The sequence below is a fragment of the Anoplopoma fimbria genome, chromosome 1, assembly GCF_027596085.1.
Source record: "Anoplopoma fimbria isolate UVic2021 breed Golden Eagle Sablefish chromosome 1, Afim_UVic_2022, whole genome shotgun sequence".
In the NCBI taxonomy this organism is placed as follows: Eukaryota; Metazoa; Chordata; class Actinopteri; order Perciformes; family Anoplopomatidae; genus Anoplopoma; species Anoplopoma fimbria.
The window spans coordinates 7,167,093-7,191,467 of NC_072449.1; the positions used below are offsets into that span (position 1 = coordinate 7,167,093).

The window sequence follows — 24,375 nt, forward strand, 5'->3', positions numbered from 1 at the left end:
GAATAGCTGGGGACTTTGCAATACAATTGTTAACAGAAACAACTAACCTACTTCTTCCTCACTGCTTGTGTCTGTGTTTCTGTAACATTAATGTAATGTTTTTGAAAATAAATAAATCTTATACTTTTCAACATTTTGAATGCAGGACTCTCACTTGTAACAGAGGTGACTAACCTACTTCTTCCTCACTGCTTGTGTCTGTGTTTCTGTAACATTCAGAGGTTTAAAAAAAAAAAAAGTATTTCCAGATGTTCTCCCATAAAAGTCTAGTCTGGAGCGGATTGAAGATGCATGTGGCAAATAATCACAAGAACCTGGAGATATCACATGGGATGGTTTTCGATGACCTGCCCGCTCTCTAAGTTCAACGCCAGCACTTAGTCAGGTTTGGACTTGCACATTTCCAAAGGCGTGCTATTTGGATCTTGTTCTCTCCGGTGCGCTCTCTCCCGCATTGCGCATGCGTCGCCGCAGCGTTGAGCGGAAAAGGAACGCGCTGTAACAGAAAAGGGAGAGTGCTCCAATAAAACGCTATATATATATATATCACTATATATATATACACCCCGCCTATGGTCTGCGTGCACGCTGCTTGTTGAGAGAGATGAACTTTGAAGCTTACATCACATCGTCATCATATTTGTCGTTTTCCAGGCAGTGCGTGTCACCAAAAGCACCGTGAACTTGGTTGCAACATTGTACCGTTACAGCAGGCTCGCTGCGCGGATTAGAGCTCATCCGTCGGGCAGCGTTGCTGGTAAGTAAAAACCCTTCAGAGCTGATAGGCAGCCTATGTGTGCATGGATTTTTTTTATTTTCTTTTTATTTGTAACATGGCTCATTGGATCACAAGATATATCACATTTGATTTGGCAATCACGAGATTTTGTTGATCTGTATGTTTGTGTCATTTTTTTTTGGATGGAGAGATTGATTGAAACTCTGGACTGGAGTAGTAGACTTGGCTGCATCATGTTTTGGGAAGGATAATACCATATGTTATTGCATTTATTCAACCACATGTTATTATGATTCATGTGATTAGTTGCATTAAATATGACTTGAAGTGGAATTTAACTTACAGTCCAAACCGTGAGCCTCCTGGTTTTCATCTCCCTGCTCTCATTCTTATAATTAGGCTACAGGATACACAGAGTAATATTGAAACAATATTTTTTAATTTTTTTGGCCAATGGTGATGGCATAGAGGCTTTAGGGAATTGCATTGGCGGTGTTGCATTAGTATCATGGTAACAGAGTCCTCAAGGAATATTAATAGTTTTTCATGCATCAATCCTGTGCGTTGCTTATTGCTGCAAAACCCCACATGTACACATGTTTATCTTATTTCTGGTCGTTTGCTTTCATCATTTATTTTTTTTCGTATTTTTTTTATTTGTAACTATGGTGTTGCATGTGATTGTGCTTTGTATAGACATCATGGTAACTTGGAAACTGGCTGAGAGATCATGTTCTCTGCAGCAGTGACTGCTGGGAAACACTCGTCCTTGAATCAGTCAGTTGGTAGCAGTCTGCCTGTAGTCGAATACACACCTGCCTTCAAAACATTTATACATTTGAGGCAAATGCATTTGAACGCTTGCAAAGTTTCCGCATTCATTTAAAAAAGAACCACTGTAATTTAGCTTCGCAGCAACAAGAACAATATATATATATATATATATATATATATATATATATATATATATATATATGTACATAGTAAAGTTTTCAGTTTTCATTCCTTTTGTGTATTTTTATCTTGTATATCTCGCTGCTGGCTGGCTACCAAACGGAATTTCGCTGTATCACTACAATGACAATGAAAACCTCTTCATCTTATCTTTATATGACAACCTTGATCATAAAACGCATATTTTTAAATCTCAACCTTATATAAGTGATGCAATATGCAATTATGTCGGGTATCTGAGTCCACACTAACCCGTTTTCAAATGAATCCGCATATCTTTTTCTGCGTTTGCACCGAGCGTCCACACTACACCGCGTTTTAGGGCACCGAAAACGAAGAAGTCCGAAAACGATGACGTAGGCACCGGCGTTCGCTATTTGATTGGTTCTTAGCAGTTATGACGTGTCATTCCCTGATTCGTCACCCCCTTACCATGTGACCCCTTTCCGTAAGAGAACAACAGCAACAGCCTTGATACCGATCGACTACCAGGTTAATTCAACATGGATAACGTGGTATTTGTTACAAATGTTTGTACATAGATGTTCAAAAGGTAGTTCTCCAATCAGACTTAGGACCCTTGGGCAAGGGAGCACAGGTGACCCATGGTGGCACCTTGCACCTGGTGTGTGAGGGGAATTAGCTGTCTTTGTCTTCAACTGGAATGCCATCGGTGTGGACTGGATGTTACTTGAATGTTAGTTAGAGTCTGATGGTGGCACCTTGTGGTAGTGTCATCATGTGTGAATGGGTGAATGATATGTAATATACCTGTTATGGATAAAAGAAATGACTTAAAGTAAAGTAAAAGTAATGGCAACCCGGAGGGGGTTAGCTGTCTTTGTCTTCAACTGGAATCACCTGTTATGGGCAGCCCTACAGAACAGACTGAGGGACTAGTGTTGACCAGATGTATGGACCCGTAATCTAGTAAACTTCGTTTAATGACTGTCCATTTAAAGTACATGTGCTGTCTGTGTGGGAGAGATAGGGTTAGACCTGCAGTGTTGTAACTAAGCTTGAAAAATAAAACTTCTAAAAACTTCCACGACATGTGTCTGTTTGAGTTCATGGAGGAAGATTTTAGAGGAAGTTCTTAAGTATCAAGCACGACGAGTATCAAGAGTAGTGTAATCGTATTATCTGTAACCAAGCAACCAATGTACTTCCTGTTTACACCGGCACGTGCATGCCCAGTGTACGTGAACAGTCACGTGATGTTCGTTTTCAGGGGAGCAAGTCTGGACGCACATCATTTCGAAAACGATGCTGAAACGCATGTGTGGACGGAGATCTTAAAACCCCGTTTTCATTTGAAAACGAGTGAAAACGGGTTAATGTGGACATGGCCTGAGAGTTCAAGTTTAAGAGCTATTAGCTTGCATAATAACTGCAATTACAAAGAGCATATAAAGTCATAGGAGGAGTCCTATAATTCAGCCTCGTGGCTTTATACTGCACTTCAACCTTCCAGTTAAGCCCTTTGATGAGATAGATCCTTGTTCCTGGCTTGCCCTGTACCTTTGATCTTAACAGCTGGATAAGGCAATTCAGGTCACACTGTAAACACAATCTGCATAAATGGCAGAGTGGAAATCAGATCTTGATCTTGAACCTGTTCAGGCAGGCATGAGGTCTGTATGTGACTGTACTTTGCTTTAAAGAAAATCATATAAAAAACATCAAACATATACTATAAAATAAAATATAAGAATATAACTAATTTAATATGTGGACACCTAATTTGATTTCACAAACTTTTATTCTGAAGTTGATCCTTTCTTCCTCCTCTCCTCTTTACTCTGCTCAGACTCTGAGTTGCTCAACGTCAGCTTCAATAATATTTTTTTTTGCTGTGCAAAAATAAAAAATGTCTTGAATAGATAAACCAGCAATTTTGAAGAGACAAATGTTTGATAACTGTTTCATGCATGTGGGATTGAAAACATATAAACATGTTAAACACTTTATGGACATGGAAGGAACTCTGCAATTCTGTTTGACCACTTCGGACGATTTGGAAATTACTGATATAGTTTGTCCTTAAGGGGCTTAAAGGGGGCATTAAATCCATATTACCCATAGTTCATTGTGGTACACACTTACAAAACATGCAGTCTTTCATCACTGAAAGACAGAATTTAGGCTATTACTCAATTTCTAGGCAGTTATATTGAGTTACTGTAGCAGCGGCAACATAGAGATCTTTTTTTTTGCACAGATGTTGCATTTCATGGGTCTTTGAGATTTGAAGCACATGGCAACTTGCTACAAATCAGCTGAATCACCATGATATGCCCTACTGCAGCTATGATTCAATCCTGCCTGAATCAATCAATCTATCTTTTTAAATCTGATGAACACACATATGCCCTCAAAACGTTCATCTCAGTCAAATTTAATCATGCTCTGGTGCGCTGGTCACTGCAGTGAGGGCACAAGCCTCCATGAGTCCTTGATGGGGTGTTTATGGATGTATCAAATTAAAACACATCTTAGTGGCTAGGAGTTTTAATGAAACATGCAGGGTGTAGCATGGGCCAAGGAAGAACCCACTACAATTTGGAGTGGATCCGAATCACTGGAGCAGATACACACATTATTTTTCACTAATGGAAACAGCCTTGGTCCGAGGTCTGCACTCTCTGAAGGCTTTTCTAGTCAGTATTGAGTCAAATCAGATTTGGCCGATTAAGAGCACAGAATATATGTAAAGTGGGATTACCAGCCTCATTTCAATAATTTAAAATTTGTGAATAAACACACAAAATAACAAGGGCCTTTAACCTGATCCTATATATTATCACCTAATCTTGAGTCTTGTTGGAAGATCCTGATTAAAACCTTTATTATATAAGTTGAGTAATGTGATGAATACATTTGTTGACTTTTCTACTCGGAGGGCACAAGAGACATAAACAATGTGTAAATAGGTGGTGATGGGGGGTGTTATTAGGACCAACAGCTCTTTTATTGCCTTAAGGCCTCCAAATGGGTTAATCCAGCTTAAAATATATGACCAAGAATGGCATCTACTGGTACCCTCTGCTTAAAAGCATTAGTTGAAAGGAAAGGACAATGATAAGGGAATGGAGACATTGCTTTTTGAAGGTGATATTCCATTGAATTATTTATTTATTTCATTTTGTTTTTAATTTGTGCAGGGACAGCACACAATGTAAAACTAATTGCCTCAGAGTCAGCTAGAAGCTAATTTGTATCTGTTGTTTGTGGGCAGGTAGTCAAAAGAACTACATGACAATAAATACACTACATGAAACAACACAATGTATCATAGTCCATCAGTGTGAGATAATAAATAGCAAATAAAAATGCTTTTACAAGGCAATAAGACTTTAATTAGTTTGTTCACTTCCACTTCTCATATTTTGGACCCTTTTTTTGGCCCAGATTAGACATCCCAAACACACCAACCCAAGGTCAACACTAAATGGCTCGCTGTCAGAGCTCCCACTACATCAAACAGCCTCTTTACTCTGTTTAGTCACTAACTTCCATTTTAACAAAGAAATTTATATATTATATATATATTAGTTAATCATTATTCACTAATGAGATGCCTTCCTCCTTCAGCTCAAAGATATGTAACCTTGGGTCAATATGTCAGAGTGCGAACAGTCTGCGGTGACCAACCGGAAATGGGCAGCTGCTGCCAAAATACAACAGAGCAAATATTCTCTTCCATTGTACTAATGAAGAACATGTTGACTTCCAACGAAGGGGGCAGGACGACCTTGCTGAGTCACAAAAGAGCGTGTGCCAGCTTGAAAGTGTGCAAAACAAACAAGTTACAACTACAGCGCAAAGGCTACAGGATTTACTGTGATTTTAAAACCAAATTGATATTTATAGTTATATTTCACCTAATTTCTCCAATTTCTTTTCCAAAATGCAAATCATTTAATTTAAACACAAAGAACAGTTCCCTGTTGCAATCATTAGGGAGACTTGACAACAAGATTCATTAGTGGGAGTTAACATGTAGTGTTGCAACAAAGCAAAATGTGTGTGTATAGCTTATGTGGCATTCTTATTGTGAAACTAGGTGTTTCCCCATCGAAGCAGCATCAAGTATGTAGAAATAAAAGCACCAGCTCACCATGAGTACTATATTATTCGTCCTGTCAGATGAACACAAGTTCCTCTGCCAATTGTGGTACAAATGTGTTTATTAGATCTAACTTCAAACTGAATGCTCTCGATTTTATAAAAGTTGGTTTGGTCAACTGGGCATTTGCCTTAGCTGTTAACTGTTTCAACTATGTATTAAAACCTTATTATTTCAACTATATACATTTGCCTTACCATTTAAACTGCTTATTAACTTATTTTAGCTAATTGTCACAACCATTTATCCATATTAGCATACTGTTAGCTAAATGTTTAGACTTCCCTGCTTGCTTACTAAGTAGTTTTTAGGCTGACTACTGCAGTCTTTCAATGTACCCCCTGGTAACTGCAGAAGTACCCCTTGGGGGTGCAGATACCAATGGTTTGGATCAAAATTGCCTTCACCATTTAGGCCACAAAACCCCCCTGAAAAAACTGCCAGGAGTCATCATGGCCTCATCTACTGTACATTCAATGGCTCCCTGAGGATTCCCTTTTAGGAAGCAATAAGGGTTGATTATAGCCTGCGATTTTTTTGAAAGCTTTTCTTCAAAGAAGCCGTCAAAGTGTTACAAATGGGCTCCGGATTTAGCTCTTCTGACTGGATTAAAATCTAGGATTATGTGTTTTTAGAGGCGATTTTCTATTGTGAGCAGAACGCACATGTGACTTTCTTCCGAGAGTGTGTCTGCGGTTGAGAGGAATCAGCTGGTTGGTAAAAGGGGTTTAGAGAAAAAGGTCATCATTATTATCCGCGTCACAGACTTTACCCATTTAGAATTGACCCATTAAATCTCACTGTAAATCTGTTCGGCTCTTCTTTTTTTTTTTTTTGTTCAGCGAGCTTTAATGGTGCAAGAACATGTCGCCATGGTGATGTCTCACAATAACTCAAAATGAATACAGGATTTTATAAAATAATATGAATAATAATAATACTTAATACTTAATTATTTATAAAGCGCTTTAAAAGGTTCTCAAAGCCACTACACGGTAAAACAGAAACAATGGAAGCAATAACAATATAAATAAAGCACATAAGTGACATTATAACACTAAAAAACAAAGTAAAAACATACATAACTAGCATCACAGGTTTTGAGCATATGGAAATAGGTGAGTTTTAAGGGCAGTTTTGAAAGTGGGGAGTGCAGGAGGTCCAAAAAATACAAAGGGGCTAGTTTGTGGAGGGCTTTGTATGTGATGAGGATCCTTTTTAACTGTATTCTTTGCTTTATGGGAAGCATAGATCACCAATTACTTTAATTGGTGATATTGATTAATGTGAATGTAGTAATGATTCTCAATTCAAAGCTAGCAAAACACAAAAAAACAGAGCTCATGTTAATACCACATGAACGTTAATCTGTAATAATGAGCTTGATTAATGACTACATTAGCATATGTTTAATGCTAATGCTAAGTACACGTAGTCTTAGCCTTGTCAGCACTCACCTCCCTTAAGAATTTGGGGAGGAAAAGGAACCAATAAATCCCAACATTTTCCCATGCAGTGCCTTTTGCTGGAATTACTTCCTTAATGCTGCCTGACTCATCTTTAATCACTACAGTGTGTGATTAAGCTCTTTAAGTGGTCTGCCTGCATGTCTTTGGCGACCCATGTTTAGGCTTGCAGCAATGCTTCAAGTACGTTCTGTGGTGAAGGGCATTTCTGACAGGACTAAATCTCACTCTGTTGGTCCCTTTACATCTTGAGGACCTTTTTTTTTGCAAGCGTCAGTCAAACGCTTGGCGTGCCACAAGACCCTCGCACAGCGCAGCGCTTGACCTCCTTCGCTCTCCCAGACAGCCCCCCCCACACACACACACACACACACACACTGTATCACAGACTGTAACACAGGTTTCATGCTGCTGTTATGTTGCCTGTGGTGTCTGTGAGGAGGTCCTGTGCCTCCTGTGCTCAACAATCCTGTGAGCTACAGTGTGTCCAGTTGTTGTAACTCCCTCATGTTCACGAGGGATGGGGGTGCAGACGCTGGTGGTGATAGGTAGTATTTTGTACCGGATGTTATGCAAGGCTGCAATTTATTCACAAATTATCGAAATTGTTATAGTCTCATGTCTTTCAATTAATAATAATAATAATAATAATAATAATATTAAAATGATCTGCGTGCTAAAGTGAAGACAAGAAGAAGATCAGTCCACATTTCTGTGTTTCAGACTATATTATTTAACATTGTGTGTAATTAAATAACGAAAAGTTATCAAAGCATTTTATTTTAGTTGTCTAATCAAGGGCAAAGGGAAGTTGAAAACAAAGAACAACAAATGGGTTGGGCAGATCTTCTCCTGTTGCTTACATATTATTTTGTGGGTTTTTTTTAACGACAGGGAGGAGCCCAGGCTCATTACATCTGCACCACTGAGGATATTATCATTGGAAATGAAAGAGGGAAAAGGTAAGATGTCCCTTGGTTAATATTATGTGTTTTCTTGTTGATATTTGATTTGTGTCTGCACAGCTCTGTTTGGAAACTTATTCGTCAGTTTGTAATAATTAGGCACTTGAGGATCATGAAGTGTGTCAGGAGAATCTGTACTAATTGGAACTACTGATTACTGATTTTCTAGCATCAGTTTTTTAATTAGTCTTTTCGTGTGTATTTCTTTTTCTTTTTTTCCCCAATTTAGAGTTAGAGAAGCACCATGTTTTCACATCTGAGAAGCCTGGATGAGCAATATCTCCCTCGCATATTTACTAAATAAATGACTTCAAATTATTGTTGATTAAATTTATGTCAATATACTTATGGTTAATCAGTTAATGAGCAAGACTTAGGCATTACAATTCAGCTCTACCACGCAGGCACAGAACAGTTGGATCCTGTTCATTGAAGTCAACACCAGCACAAGAGAGAAGAAGAGAAAAAAGAACATCTCGCTTGTTTGCCAAAAAAAACAAAAACCCCGATGCATTTGAAGTTTGCTCCTCTACACATGCTAAAGTGGTTCGTCATTTATTGTTTTGGAAATGACGATAGAAACCAGAAGAGTCCAGCCGTGTATCTGACTCAACAAACAGTATTTCTTAAGAATCCACGTCCTTATTGTGGAGGCAGCAGTATCGTATGTTGTTAAATGAGGATGTTTTTTCAAGGAGGGGCTGGAGTGCATTTTGCAGAATCTAAAATCAGCAGGGCGTCCTTGTGGTGGTGCTTATCGTTCACATGGTTTCTGCTCCATCGCTGCCTTCAAGTTTGGGCGTGTATGATTTACTGGCAGATTTACAGCGGATACCATTACCGTTACCGTTGGTGCAATGTAGCAAGTCCACACGCACACATGCACACCTTCAGTTAACCATTGATTTTCAGCGATGGGCTTGCCCTGAAGCAGTGTCAGGGATTACTTCTGTACCACCATTTGGGTGTGTGGATGGCTCTGATCTTAGTCAGATATGTGTAATGTTACATGCCTTTTAATCTGGTTTGAACTCTGTCTCTCTCTCCGAAGCAACCAAGCACACTGTGCTGCTGTGGGATTTCAAATATCCCTCAGTTCAGGGAACCAGTGTCTATCAGTCAAGCATGATCCTCTTAGACTGATCAGCCTTCATCTGCTGCCCTTCTCTCGCTCTCTCTCTTAGTTTCTCCGTTTCTCCGTTTCTCAGTTTCTCCGTTTCTCAGTTTCTCAGTTTCTCAGTTTTTCTCAGTTTCTCAGTTTCAGTTCTTCTCTCCTTATCTTTTCTGTGCCACCTTTGTTAACCACATCGTCATCTGAGTCTTGCCAATGATTCTTATTTGAGGGTGTCAGATGTCTATCTCTTAAAAGGAGGTAGTAATCAATTCAGTCTTCTTCCTCTTTGTACTCTACACTCAGGATAACCTCATGCACTGTGTAGACATGAGAGGACCAAGGAGCACGTGAAGATGTTCCAGAAGGCAACTAAAAGTAAGCTCTTTCGCTGTTGCGTATTTTATTTTATATTTTTTAATCAGATGTAGCTTTTTTTTCTGATTACTTGAATGGGACTTTACCTCTCTTGATATTTGACAAAGCACTAATCTGGTCTGTTATTATCACATGCAATGATAAGAGGATTATTGACAAAAATGCACTTTGTCACAGATAAATGTTAAGATCTTTAACATTACAAACACTATTGCATATTTTACATTCGTTGGCTAACCTGTGCTCAGTGCCACAAGTTACTTTTGTTTTTTTTGCCTTTAAAATCAGCAGAATGTTAAGATTATTGACAGTGAGGCTTCAGGTTTGAAATTATCCCGAACCATAAGTGTGGCACTGCACATCAACAAACTGTATTGCACAATGATAACTATCCCCTCGACAGTTTGCACCAACAGCGTTGCTGCTGTGCCTGTAGCCAAACAATAAATAGTCACTTCTCAAAAAAGTCTTGTTTACTTCAGATGTTAAATTATGGTGGGAAAACCCAAAGCTGTCTGTTTTTCATTTGATTCAAAGGAGGGCCCTTGACTTCATTCCACAGACAAAGACCCTTTGCAGGGATTTATTTCCAACAAAAGAGCTGCAGTGGCATTGAAGGCTGCTTTATTTTGTTGTTCCATAGAGTGTTTGAAATATGGTCTGTCTCAGTCTTAATTACAGTTCATGAGGTTTCTAGGCAACCAGCAGAGACTCCAGGAGGACACTCTGCCCAGCCCAACACACAACCTCTTGTAATCCTGCAACTTTGTTGTATTTACACTTCGGTTTTTGTTCAGATTAAACAGTGTTATCTCTGGACTCTTGAGCGAAATGATCTGTTTTCCCCTTTTCCCCATCTTTGTGCTAAGCTAAGCTAAACTAAGCTAAGCAGCAGCTGGCTGTAGCTTCATACTTTGTGTTCCATTGTCCAAGGACAGAAACCTCATATAGTGTGCAGAATACATACATTACAAAACATATACCAGTGTGTTTCACTCTCTGCTATCAAATTGAGACCAACCTGGGTGGAGTGTTTCCTGTCGACCTGTGCATGTATCTCTAAATAGGAAGTTGTGGTTTTTTTCAGTTTCACTTTTCAGTACCCAATCTAATTCTGATAGAGCACCTGTGTTGAATGGGATGCCAACTCCAAAATATATTTATAATATAATATAATATAATATAATATAATATAATATAATATAATATAATATAATATAATATAAAATAATATAATATAATGTAATATAATATATAGCATGTTATTAATCATTTTAATCTAAATATTTATATAGATTTATTACTTTCATTTGTTATTTGAAGCCAGCATTTGTTGTATGTGACACTTGGTAATCCATTTTTTTTAATCGGTGTACGTTTGCCTCTGTTTTTTATTCTTTGATTTCCAGCATGGTGCCTTAGGCTTCTCCCAATCCTCCTCTTCTTCATCTCCTTTGTCACATACTACTGCTCCTATGCCATACTTCAGAGGTAATTACACATAACCATTTATTTATTTCTCCGTTCCACTTAATATTGAGGGCACACAATTGCAGAAATGTCCATTTCTGGTTAAAAGTTAGCTCATGACGCCTGTGTTGCACTGAGTAAGTAAAAGTTAAGAGGACAACCCACATTCTGATCATCTGGCAGGTTTGAGCTGCTGGTTAATTTAAGCCCACACACATACCCATTCTTGTTCTGGACTCAGTTACTGGTTCGCTGTTTTTTTTTATAAATTCAGCAGTAACTTTCATGCCAGTTGTGGTGATTGTCTGTCTTTCAGCTACGGAGGCACCAGCAAGTCTCCGAACAGTAGCAAGTCGCTGTGTGGTGGCTGGCTAACCCAGAAGAAGTGGGAGAGCCTTAACTTTAAGTGAGTAATGGCATGTCTGTGTTTTTTTTACAAACTGGAGGGAGTGGATTGCTTATTAAGGGGGGAAGGTGTGCCAGTATTTTTTTTATTTCAACATAAGGTGCCAGGCTTCTCGGAACTGTTAGGATTGGTCTTTACCAGTCATGAAGGAAAAGCATATTTCAGTGAGAAAGAACAGGACTTATAATGAAAAATTATTTTTCCATCTTAATCAGGCAAGTGTTAGCAACTCAAGTGGAATGTGTTGATGAAATGGTTGAAATAAAACCAGTGTTGGCTAAGAATGATCTCTCGATAAAGTTGCATTGTTTGAAGCCAGAGAATAGCTTGTTTGTCCTCCTCAGGTTCTGCTATGTTAAGTCATCATTGTTCCACAGCTCTGAGCCCCTCCCATTTATTGTCTCTTGCCCTATTATCAGTTTATTCAGCTGTGTGTTTACTGTTGGTCTTTTTTCAGGCTCGGTTCAGTTACAAAATAGTGATATGGTCTCCCTCTGTTTGTCCGAAACTCCTCCACGGTCTTTTGTTTATTTCTTCAGCTCAGCAGACCTTGCACTTCCCGCCCTTTGACCTTTTAAACAGTCCAGCTTCATAATCCCTGTGTTTACCTCTGTTAAGGAGGATGTTTTGCATTCTCACATAAAGTCGCTAGCTGGTTGTCCGTCACATCAGTCATTACAGTCACAGGGAGGCCTTCCAGGCAATCAGAGTGACATTTCACTAATTAGACCCCTCCCCGGAGATTTATCCTGATCTCCTGCGAAGAGCTAGCTGGCACACGAGGGTAGTAAATGTCTGAGAGACTCACTGTCAAAGACAGTAGGTCATAAACAGCTGGGGGCCGAATCCAGCCAACACAGCAAAGCGACTGTTTCACATACTGTACTACAACCTGCCTCAACTGTCTCTCTCCACAGGCACGCTGGATGCTAGTGTTTTATTTCCCTCTCCTCAGCAGATAAATGCCAACAGAGGGTTTTAATGAGGGGAATTGCTATTGAATGACATCATGTAAATGGCCGGTTTACTTACAATGGTCTGGTTTACCTGCTTAATAGATACCAGAACATTTGGGAAAAGTTAATACAAGCTTTTCCATGTGCCAATATGAACGCTGTACTGTTTGGCAGCACATTTTGTGTTGTCCATTGTGTGGTTTTGATAGTTGTTGTAGCCAAAAAAGTTTAGAGTAGTTTTCTCCATCCTCACTGTCTGACTCCTTCATTCATATCCTCCCCTCTCTCCCTCAGCCACAAACCCTCCTGTAATATAAGTCATCTAAACAGTGAAGCTCTGTGCACGGCAGTGTTATGTTGTAACTCCTGCTCTGACCTTTTTTTTTCATGCAGCATTAGCAGACAGACGCAGCTCTTTCTGAAACTGGAGGATTTCTTCTGGCGGGAGCATCTGTCAAAGCTGGCATTACCTTATGGCATTAAGGGCAGTGGTATGCTGACTCCACATTATCCTCTGATCTGTCTGCTCAGTTTACTCAGCACATGTCTCACACATGAATTCATTACCCTGCCTGACAGTGATGCTTTGCTGCCATAAAGTCTCAGTCAGGCTTTGATAAAAGAGGATGTCTTTGAATGTGTATATTTAGCTCATAACACAGCTAAAGCACTACGCAGCAGTCTTCTTTGTGTTCTATCTATGTTCAAAGTTTTCTCACAATCACACCATCTCAACAGTTCCCTTTTTCACTTCTACTCCCAGAACTGCTGCTACTGAAAGTTCTTGCTGAAATTGCAAATTATCAGGTGCCAGCGAACATCGAAAAGTAAGTGTGAACACACTTCTGCACATCTGGCTCATAATGCTTCAGTGTTCAATGTTTTATGAACCCAGCTTTCTTCTGTTTTAAGTCATAGTGTGGTACAGTCATAATTATAAGAATAATATAAGTCCAGGATTTATGCCAACATATATCTAATAACTGACGGTATAGCGGGAATATTTTTCAAAACATTGTTATGGGTTGACAGTGTTTTCCAGCCGTGGTACACGTCCTGCATTACGTTTTCTTTCCTGCATGACTTAATCACTGTGATTATGGGTACTTATGGCCACATGACTGTCCCTCATTATGGTCAAGAAAGCAGCCTATTGCTCAAGTGATGAATGTGTTGCCACTTATGTCTCTCCAAACATTTTGTAAAACAAATCTTGAAAACACTGCATGTGTTGTTTTTTTTTCTCCACAGCCTTGAATGCAGAACCTGCGTAGTCATAGGCAATGGATTTGCCATTAAAAACAGCTCCTTGGGAAGCATCATCAACAAATATGACGTGGTCATCCGGTAAGCACGAAGGAGAACACCTCATGAAAGTATTGTTGTTAGTGCTATGACATTCAGTTTACTATTATGACCTTTAACTGTTTGTGCATGCTGCTGTTCATGAAGAAGAGGAACAAATCAGGATATAAAAGTTTCGTTATGCTGCTTTTTGATTCCACTCCAAGTTATGCTTTTTTGGGAGGTGACTGTACTTCATTTTCATATCTTGCAAATTGTGACCCATCAGCAACAATAATCACATGTTTAAACACAAGACCTTTGCATAACTACCAGCATATTTCAGGATTGTTCGAACTGATTAATCAGAAACAGACGGATCTTTCCTAATAACCTTAAAAAGGATATTGGGTGGTTTCCCCCCCCACTGAGAGCAGGTTATAAATTCACTTGGCGGCTGACTATTGATGGACAGTATCCGACTGTGTGACCGCCTGACTTCCTGACCCTGACATAGAGCCTTCCTCTCAGCAATTAGCAAACTTTTCTTTAATGCTTTTAAAAGGAGAACAGAAAGCATTTCGTCTACTCAGGGACAAAGGCACTCTGCAAATCTGACTTTACAGCCTTGGAATGAACACATGCATTCTGAGTTTTTATAAGCCTCTTTTCAAACAGCCAGAATTTGGCCTGGTCACAATGCATTTTTCTCCCCCCCCTTCCTCCTCCCCTCACTCACATCTCTCCCTCTCTTAAAGCTAATCGTTCCATGGCCAAGTAGAGTGAGGTTATTGACACTCAGTATTCAATGCATGCCTGAGAGTTTGACGTCACCGGGGCCTGTTCTGTAATAGAAACATCGCTAGATTCTGGTAAAGCCTGCCGAGACTTAGGTTTCCAAAGTGCAGAGTAAGCATTTAACCAAACAAGGTCTCAGTCTTTGCAATTGTGATAATTATTTAATCAAGGAATGGGTTAGGATGGGTTTTTTTTTTTTAGAAGATTTGTTTTAAGCCCTGGACACTCTAGTGTGAGTTAGTTGTCCTATTTATTTGGGGAATGTTTTTGATAAGTGAGATATTTAGCAGGAAATGAAAAACATGAAAATATCCTGGTGGATTTAACGGTACACTTCCTACAACAACAGGCCGCCTTCGCATCACAATCCACTGAGACATACTTATCTCTGCAATAACATACTCCTGACATCACAGTCTAGCCACTGGTCCACTAGCTCCTGTAACTCATCTACTATCTGTTATTGAGCATTCATTTCACCAGCCCCTCTTTTTACAGCTCCCATGTAAATGAAAACGGTTAAATCATATAGAGTCTACCACAGGACATACTGTCATACTGTTTAGAAAGGCTCTGTTCCAAGATTGTTTTTTTTTTAATATTTATTGTATATTAAATGATATTATATTATATATATTATGATTATTTTTTGTAGTTTTATTTTATTACAAATGTCAATAGGGTTAAGAATGAGGTTTACTTACTTCAGAAATTGAAAGTTGTGGTTTCAGTTAGGCTCTCAATTTATGTATATACTTTTGGTTGGACTTTATAGTTTACATAGAATTAAAGTTTGTTCAGAATGCTTGATGTAGCTCACATTGCTTACCCGAATATACATTGTTAAGCTGGAGTCAGGCCCCCCCACAGAAGTGGATGGGCCCCTAAAATGGGTCAGTGAATGGGCCCTCACAAAATATGTTTTCCAATTTTTTGGAAATAAAACAAAGCTGAAAATTCTTGTCCCTGAATATAGTATCGTGTCCCTGCCTCAGGTTGAACGACGCCCCAGTGAGGGGCTATGAGGAGGACGTGGGGAACAAGACCACCATGAGGCTCTTCTACCCCGAGTCGGCCTCTTACAACCCTGGACTGCACAACGAGCCTGGCACCCTTATGGTCCTGGTGCCTTTCAAGCTGCAAGATCTCCGCTGGCTCAAAGAGATCCTCTATAACGAGAAGAGGGTACAGGATATGTGTGAGAATGCACTCTCTCTCTCACACAAACACACACACACACACACACACTTTCCATCTCACTCCGTCACACTTTCTGTATCTCCCTCTCTGGCTCACATAAACGCTCTCCTTTTAGCTTATTTTTCCAGCCCCTTGCCAGCCATCCATATCAGGAACAAATACTTAAGAGGTTCGACTTCAGTGATGCCAGGGCCCTTCAGAGTTAAATGTAGTTTCCATCGCAGACATCCTTCACCCTGTTGCTCCGGGCACCTCCGGCCTCTTTTTGCTAATAGTTGCAGGGTCATTACTTGCTAATTTGTACATCCATTTGGTTGCCTCCAGACATGAGGGAGTCATAGGCTCAATTGCATCTCTGTTTGTGCAAATGAACTCTGTGTGACAAACTAAAAATAGCAATCTCTTCCTCTCTTTCTGTCCTTTTTTTATATTTCAATTTCCCAACATCCTGTGTCTTATCTTTTTTATCTTTTGTTGATGTGTGCTTTTAAGGTCAGGAAAGGATTTTGGAAGCCCCCTCCCCAAATCTGGTTGGGTGACGTGAGCAAAGTCAGAGTGCTGGACCCCCACTTTCTGCACCAGACTGCAGACAGACTGCTCCAGATCCCTCTGAACCCCGGGAGCAAACAGGTAAGTGTTACAGGTTGCAATGCTTCTCCCCTGTTTTGCATCTGATTAGTCATGACCTTTTCTGTCAACCTCTAATGAATTTTCCCACTAGAGCCCTCTCTGTTGTTTGTTCCCTCTCTCCCATACCTCCGTTCTATCCCCCCTTGCCCTTCACTACTCCCCACATGAATGTTAACAAGGCTGGATGGAGCATCCACTGATTAGCCACAGCTCCTCGAATGATATCTCTTGAGCGCTGTGATAAACTGTTTACTGGAAGAGACATTTCTCTTGAAATGTAGCTGGGTCAACAGCAATTTTGTGGATCCAATTACTGCAAAACAGGCATTCTGGCATCTCATTACAAGATAAGCTCCTGGTGTCTTCTCGTCTGCACAGCGAATCCCTCGGAAAATAATTGGCTTTTGAAGGAAAGCCGACATATTGTATAGATTTCAACCAAATGCTCTGTTTATAGAAAAAAAGGACAGATCCCAGTGTTCTGTTTCTGCAAAGAGGATTATTTTATGTTTACGCAGTAAAACATAATCAGTTGACAGTTCAGTCGATCATCCTCGAGCATGTTTTGTGACTTTTGTCTCAATGAAACAAATATGGACAGACCATGTAACTTTATCAAAACATAACAAGCAAAAGAGTAAACATAGTCATATACTAACTCATGTAACTGTGACTGAGGGAGCAGTGATTGTGCATTGATGAAACATGACACAATCATTTTTTTTCTTTTATCTGTTTGTGTTTCACAAATTGAACTCCTAGTTTTTGGCTGAGGTGAACGGATTTGTCAATAGCGTGAGATCTGACTTGAACCATTTCTCATCCAACGTTTTTTTATTGGCCCATTGCATCCCATCTGCCAAGTGGGGCTTGTAGTGTGTTTGGTAGGGATCGTGTACGACATTGGCCCGTGCCAAGTTTTGTTTTGGTTCCGCTAGTTTGCCTCTCCTGAGCCCTTTTTGTCAAATACAGAAACCTTATACTGGGAGGTTAGCCTTTTGGACTGCAATACACACACATCTGGCTGGTGCATGAGAAGGGTGAGCAGTGGGACGGCAGCGGTCCTCGGGGGGGGGGGGGGGGGCCCGACATGAGCTCTGCACCATCTGCAGAGACGGTATGGAAAGGGCCCAGGGGGAGAGGATGGTAGGCAGGGAGAGAGAGGAGGAGAAAGATTGGGGGATGTAACAGGAGGGAGAACTGGGTTGTTTGTTTGCTTTAGCGGTATTCAAACGTGAAGCTGATCTGGGCTTTATTCAGGGCTGCAGAGATATACATTTGTTCTTCAAAATGCAGTTAAAGTGAAACCTATTTTTCTCTCACTCGTCTCTCTAGCTTGTCTCCGCCTCGTCTCTTTCCTCTCACCCGTCCTTGCGTATTCCTCATCTGCCAAATACCAGCAGGAGTCCTGGCTGTAGCAGACCTCCTCCTTGCAGATACCTCCCTCCGCTAATGACCCTGCCAGATAGACAAGGACCCCCCCTCAAAACACACTCAGGCCCAACCTCATACTCTCACACATGCAGCCACTTCTCAACCCCCTTTCCTTCCTTTCCTTTTTTTGAATTACAGGCACACACACACACACACACACACACACACACACACACACACACACACACACACACACACACACACACACACACACACACACACACAACTCTTATGTTCACACCCGTCTCCCCAAACACAAGCCTGTGTTCAGCGCTTGTAGGTCAGGCTTGCAGCGGTGACAGTATGCAGCCCCTCCCTTTCCTCCCCTCTCACCAAGGCTCCATGGGCCTGCGTCCAAACTATGCGCCAGGCCGCTGCAGAGCTCTGGTGTTCAACCCGAGTGCTGGCGACCACATGAGGCTAATACACACAGAATGTCAGCTGTGTCCCATTGCGGGTCGCTCGTCAGTGTCTGAATTGAAGAAAGTTGTGCTCAGTGCAAAAGCGAATTGATCTTTTTTAATGTTTGAAAAGAGGAAAGAGGCTGTGTTTCAGTTTCTTATCGAGGCCATTGTAGTGATATCATTTTCTGTATCAGTGCGGTTAAACCTACATTTTTTTAAACGTGGGTTAAATTTCACACAAGTACACTTTAGCCGGAAACCCTCCAAATACACACACACACACACACACACACACACACACACACACACACACACACACACACACACACACACACACACGCCCACACACACTCTCTAAGCGATATTTTCTCACACTTACATCTGAGCTGTCCACACCTCTATGGGAACAAACTTCTAGGCTCTGTGCTCTGATGAAGGTCTTGTAAGATCAAAGGTCTATTTGCTTGGATCCAACGCTGGGGACGTTTATTTTTTATCTTCCAAACAAACACACACAGAGTTATTATACTTCATATACGTTTCTGTCTTCGTGAGAATTTGATGAGAAAAAGACCCCATATCTATCCGCTAAATATTAAACAACAGCCAGCAGATGGTTAGCTTAGCTTAGCATTCAGACTGGAAACAGTTAGCGTGGCACCTTCCAAAGGTTAGAAATGCACCCAACAACAGTGACTGTAAGGTTGTCAGGCAACCAGCAATGGATTAAGAAAGTCAAAAGAAATGCTGAAGAGATTTTTTGTTGACAGAGCCAGGAAACTGCCTGTTTCCGGGTTGTTATGCTGATCTAAGCTAACTGGCTGCTGGTTGTAGCTTTATATCAAACGATATTAGAGGTATTAATCTTCTCATCTAACTCAGCAAGAATGCAAGTGAATGTTCCCAAAGTCTCAAAATATTCCTTTTAACAGAAACAGTATGGAGATTCTGCTGTTCTGTTATACTGACAGTATCAGTGGCCCATTTTTTTTTTTTTGCATCTGGGTAACATGGATAGTGTCCAAAAATCAAAGAGATGATACCAACATTTTAATAATGTATACACATCAGCTTATCTGAATCTATAGTAAAAGGACATCTAGTTTTGGTAAAAATCAAGGGTTTAGGTAATCAGTAAACGTTGGCTAGAAGAAATGTGGCCATCATAAACACTGGCATTTGGAAAATAAATGTCCTCGCAGGGCTCTCACAGAGGAAACTTGATGAAAACACGGAAAGCTGCAGAGACGGGAGTTATGAATAGGCTGTTGGGGAAAGTGTGCACATTTTGGAGAGGGATGGAAAGAGAGAGTTTCTTCTATCTCTAGGTCATGTGGAAGTGATTCTGCTTCTTGCCTCTGTGAACATGGATACTCACTGACAGAGTTATATAGGAAACGGTAAAGAACACAGGGGAATCTCTGTGCACAGTAAAAGCCAGCCAGGGGCAAAACAAGTCTCAACTAATACAATTTCAAATTTGTTTTTATTTTTTTCGAAGATCTCTGTGGTGTCAGTTGATTTCCCTTTTATTTTTTTATGCTTTCAGCAAAGGCAGATCACAACTTTTTTTCACAGGATGCCCTTTGATTTTAATAAAATCTTTTTTTAGACTGTGGGTTAGGGTGGAGCCTAATGCCATCAGGGCTGGAGGTGGTTATCTTTTTTCATGTTATCTCTTCTTCTTTCTTTTTTATATCTCCTATACTGACCTGTGTCTTTGAAAGATAGCATTTTATTATGTTCATTACCAGTGATATCAGCTTTTCTTTATTGTACCAATAATGCACATCCACCCCTCCTCTTGGACCGTACATGTTTATTGCTTTAACGACATTGGATCGCTTTAACAACACTGGTTTGCTCCAGCAATTAGTTGTAACATAAAACATTGACTAGAGTTCATCTGCGTTCATGAATGAGGACAACATTTATATCCAGATGTGCAGACCTCTCCACATCAACTCAAGGCAGTAGTTGGTGTCTAAAGTTCTTCTACTAGATGCTGACTTGAAGGGGTCATTACTTTGTCAATGACGAGATTTTCTGTTGATCGTTATCAAAAAAGGCTGTATTGTAGAGAGGTGAATACCTTTAATATGTAGGAAATACTGCATGCAACAATGTATCAGAGTGTGTCGATGTGTCTGTGACATTAAACTTTCAGCAGCAGGAACTTGCATTGATTTAAAGTTCCTTTAAACCAGTTTTATTGCATACAGGCAGCCAACGAATGGATTCATTTGGTTTGATTTGTGCACTCGATTTATTTTGTTTTGGTGAGAATCTTGACTTCAGCTTTTTGAAATAATTATGTCTGATAAATTGTAGTAAGGCCTGTAAAAAGGTTTTGTTCCTGTAACCAAGATGACTTCTTTGTTTTTTGGAGGCCTGTTACACCATTGTTAGATTGTGGACAGTAGAGCGGTGACAGGAAAGGCAGGGAATGAATGCCAGGAAACAGTACGCAACAACCAGCCAGATTTGAACTATGGATGTTGCGGTTCATGGTTAGTGTCTTAAACCCCTCGGCCACAGGGAAGCAAAAATGAGTTGTTTTCTTTGCAGATTATTCTTGTTATAGAGTGGTTGTAGGTGGTTTGGTGTTGTGGGAGAGCCCTGTTTACTTGTTATTATATTCATTATTTTGATGTTTACAAATACAATTTATTTATTAATATGGATTTTTAAAAAATATGTTCTATTAATATCCATGCCTTGGAAAGTAAGATTTTTATAGATCAAGCAGAAAGACACATATACTATATTTGGTGTGTATAGAGCCTAAAAAGCTAAATACCAGCCACACAAAATCCCTCTCATCAAACTGACCCCCAAACAATAAAACTGTCAGTAAAAAGCAACAGAATGTACCAGAATTATTTTTCTTCTTTCTTGTTTATTTCTTGAATTGATACTTTTATATCCAGTTCAAAAAAAGATTCCAGTAAGCACATTGCCTCTGAGCCAAGTTCCCTCTTAGATTTTCAAAAAATAATAGAAAATTGGAATATATTTTTAGTAAGTATTTTGCCCAAAGACATTGTGTGGGAAATAAGCATGAAGTTGTTACTTGTTCTTGGCATCAATAGTGCTTTTCTTCAGAAGAGTCTGTTCTAAGATAGTGAGTAAGCTGCTGGAAATGACGCAGGGTGAGATCTTGTGTTATATTAACTCTTCTTTCATGCAACAAAGAGATTTAGGGAGCTGTTCGCAATGCATTTGTTGTGTTTATGTTAGTCACCTTGTTTCTTAAAAATGAAGCTGTGAGACAATATGAGGATTATCTTTTTTATAAATGAAATGTGAATACTTTGAATAGCTCTACAGGGCAAGTTTAATCCCACTTTGATTCACTGGCAGTTGATGTTTTACAATACATAACAGTCATTTTGGCAGATGCTTCATTTCAAAGCAACTAAGAGAATAAGTGCATTCATCCCCTGTCGGAACAAGAGCTACACCTCACCGAAACATGTTCGCAAAAAATAATGCTGAGGTCATTTGATAATATTATCCACATGGAAAAGGTATGTGTCGAACTGCAAGTTAAGGTCAGCTTCTGTTGCCCTCTATCTCCATCTAGTGGTTGAATTGAGAGGCTGCAGTTGAGTCACGGTATTCCTGCATGTACAAATTACTCATTTCTAGCTTTCACTACAGCAAAGGCGCAATTAGCATTTTGATATTTTTTACATAAATTGCTCATTTCATATCCTCTGTTATTTGTCTAGCAAAGGTCATATTAAGTGCATAACACACCATATTCAGTCACAAACACCTGTGGTTTTCAATGTTATGTGTGATCTATATGATGACAATTATAATGTGCCTCTGATGGAACATATTTTGGTTTGTAGAAAAATGCCAATATTAAAGTTTTTGTGTTACTTTCTTTCTTATTTTTTACATTTGTTAGGATGTTTCTTTTCATACCATACCACAGTGCTTGCATTAATCCATCTGAGGCAAATTTGTGATTTGTGAATTTGAGCTATACAAAATAAATTTTATTTAATTAAAATTGTTTTGTTTGTTTCAGATTCCAGTGCACCCTACAACGGGCATCCTCGCTGTGTTTGTTGCTCTCAACTACTGTGATGTGGTCCACATTGCTGGTTTTGGATACCCCAACACAAACAGCCAAAGGCACCCTATCCATTACTACGGATATACCACCATGAAGTCTATGAAGGTGGGTAGCGCCAGTCATCTCTAGTACCTCCAATAGTAGTCTCTGTTTTGACATACTGTGTTTCTTTCTGTTTTCAGAATTCTTACCATGACATCAATCATGAAGCTGGCACCTTAAAAAGACTGGAGGATTCTGGGGCTATTTTGTACCTGCACCCACATTTATGATACACACACTTTCCAGTTTGGTTTACAGTAATACCAAGAAATCCAAATGACATCTTAATGTGCCTTCTGCAGTGGGATACAATACTGGTGCATTCGATCACCATGTGGTGAGGGTCACAGGTCTGGCTCTGAAGAATGTTTATCTCCCTGGCGCCTTACATACTGTCAAATTTAAAGACAAAAAAAAAAGATGATTTAACTGCTTTTTAAATGTCTTTCCTTTCAATTTGTTTTCTAACCTTTGGTAATGTGGCTCAGCAGTTTGCATAGCATTTGAATCACGGCTTTTAAAGCAAGTTTGCAGGACACTATTCATGTGACAACCCAGTTGTCTTGTTTTTGATAAGCGAAGTAACGTCTGATTAAATCAGAAGGCCAAGTGATAGTGTGGGCTTCCACATCATAGGGATCAAGCATTTCACAGCTTAAATGTTTTGTTATGTTGAGATTCATGCATATCATTGAGCTGCATAATTAATGAAACTGGATCATTCCTCACTCAACCTGGTTTAAGATTCATTTTCAGATTTATCAAGTAAGAATGTGTTTTATGTTAGTGAGGTGTGTCACCTCTATGAGAATCTATGGAGATTTTTTGTGAAATTCACTGTCAATGTACATTTTGGATTAAATGAAAGGAAAATGAATAGATCACAAACCTAATTTGCACAGGATTGGATTCTTTACTTTTGCTTCGACTGGAAATACAACTTGTATTTTGCCCATTTGTCAGTTTTGGTTACGGTTGTTTTGGGATTTTTTATTTATTTAATTTCATCATAATTATAATTTTCTTTTTCTTTTCATAAACAAAACCAGTAAATGGTACCACTGGATATTTTTTAATGTACAGAATAAAATAAATTTTGAATTAAAAGGAAATCCAAATGAATGGCATTCGATTCTCATTTGATGTAATCCACATTTCTTGTCAATTTCTTTATGTTCACATGGATAATTTAACACTTTATGGAAATCACTAGACATGCATTAATTGACCTGAGTGTTCCTGCACTGAGCTGCAGTTTTTATTATTATATTCGTTTTACCATTCTTTTTAATAACACTATATACACCACTAGATGGCAGAGAGCCTCTACTGCCTGCACATTATACAGTAGGTAATGTACTGCACTGCACATGGTGCAGTCATGCAGCAGCCCATCTTAAAGTGCCTGGGGTAATGGTAACAGCAAAGCTAGCACTAGCACATGTGTTAGGGAACACTTGTACACTATGAACATCTGGAAGACCAGAAAATTGCATAATGCTTATAATTGAGAATGACTAACATACAACTGCCGCTAACGACAGATGTTAATGATGGTTTCTACTCTCTGTGCACACGGCCTTCTATTAGTGTTGACATGAATGGAGTTGTGCCCTTGGCATGTATGACCTAGGCTCACTCATATGGTGGAACAGCATCAGCAGCAGACTTTCTTGTGCATTCAAACATAGGGATATAGAGAGGAAATGCTGTATATTTACTCCTACTACTCCTACTTCTCCTCCTCCTTCCACTACTACAACTACTACTACTAGTTCTAATAATATTAATAGTAAGAGCTTATATATAGTACCACATTCCTGATGTTCTGTTGTGAATGTGTTTTTTCACCAAGGTAAAGCTGAATGCAGTGTTGTACCTTTGAATAGTGATGTAGACCTTCTCTTCAAGGTCAGACT

General features: G+C 39.5%; 1 protein-coding gene across 2 annotated transcripts; it reads left to right on the plus strand.

Annotated features, from left to right (window-relative positions):
- The first annotated feature begins 451 nt into the window (after window positions 1–451).
- st3gal4 (ST3 beta-galactoside alpha-2,3-sialyltransferase 4) lies at window positions 452–23,565 on the plus strand. Of its 2 annotated transcripts, XM_054624256.1 has the most exons (12): window positions 452–757; window positions 8,183–8,250; window positions 9,671–9,742; window positions 11,152–11,233; window positions 11,529–11,618; window positions 12,968–13,065; window positions 13,338–13,401; window positions 13,826–13,921; window positions 15,652–15,841; window positions 16,349–16,486; window positions 22,367–22,519; window positions 22,597–23,565. In XM_054624256.1, the coding sequence occupies exons 3-12, from the start codon at window positions 9,721–9,723 to the stop codon at window positions 22,684–22,686; spliced, it is 1,023 nt and encodes a 340-aa protein (XP_054480231.1). In that variant the 5' UTR covers window positions 452–757; window positions 8,183–8,250; window positions 9,671–9,720; the 3' UTR covers window positions 22,687–23,565. The 2 variants fall into 2 exon arrangements, with proteins under 2 accessions (XP_054480231.1, XP_054480317.1); XM_054624342.1 differs by lacking the exon at window positions 8,183–8,250.
- The last annotated feature ends 810 nt before the right edge of the window (window positions 23,566–24,375 follow it).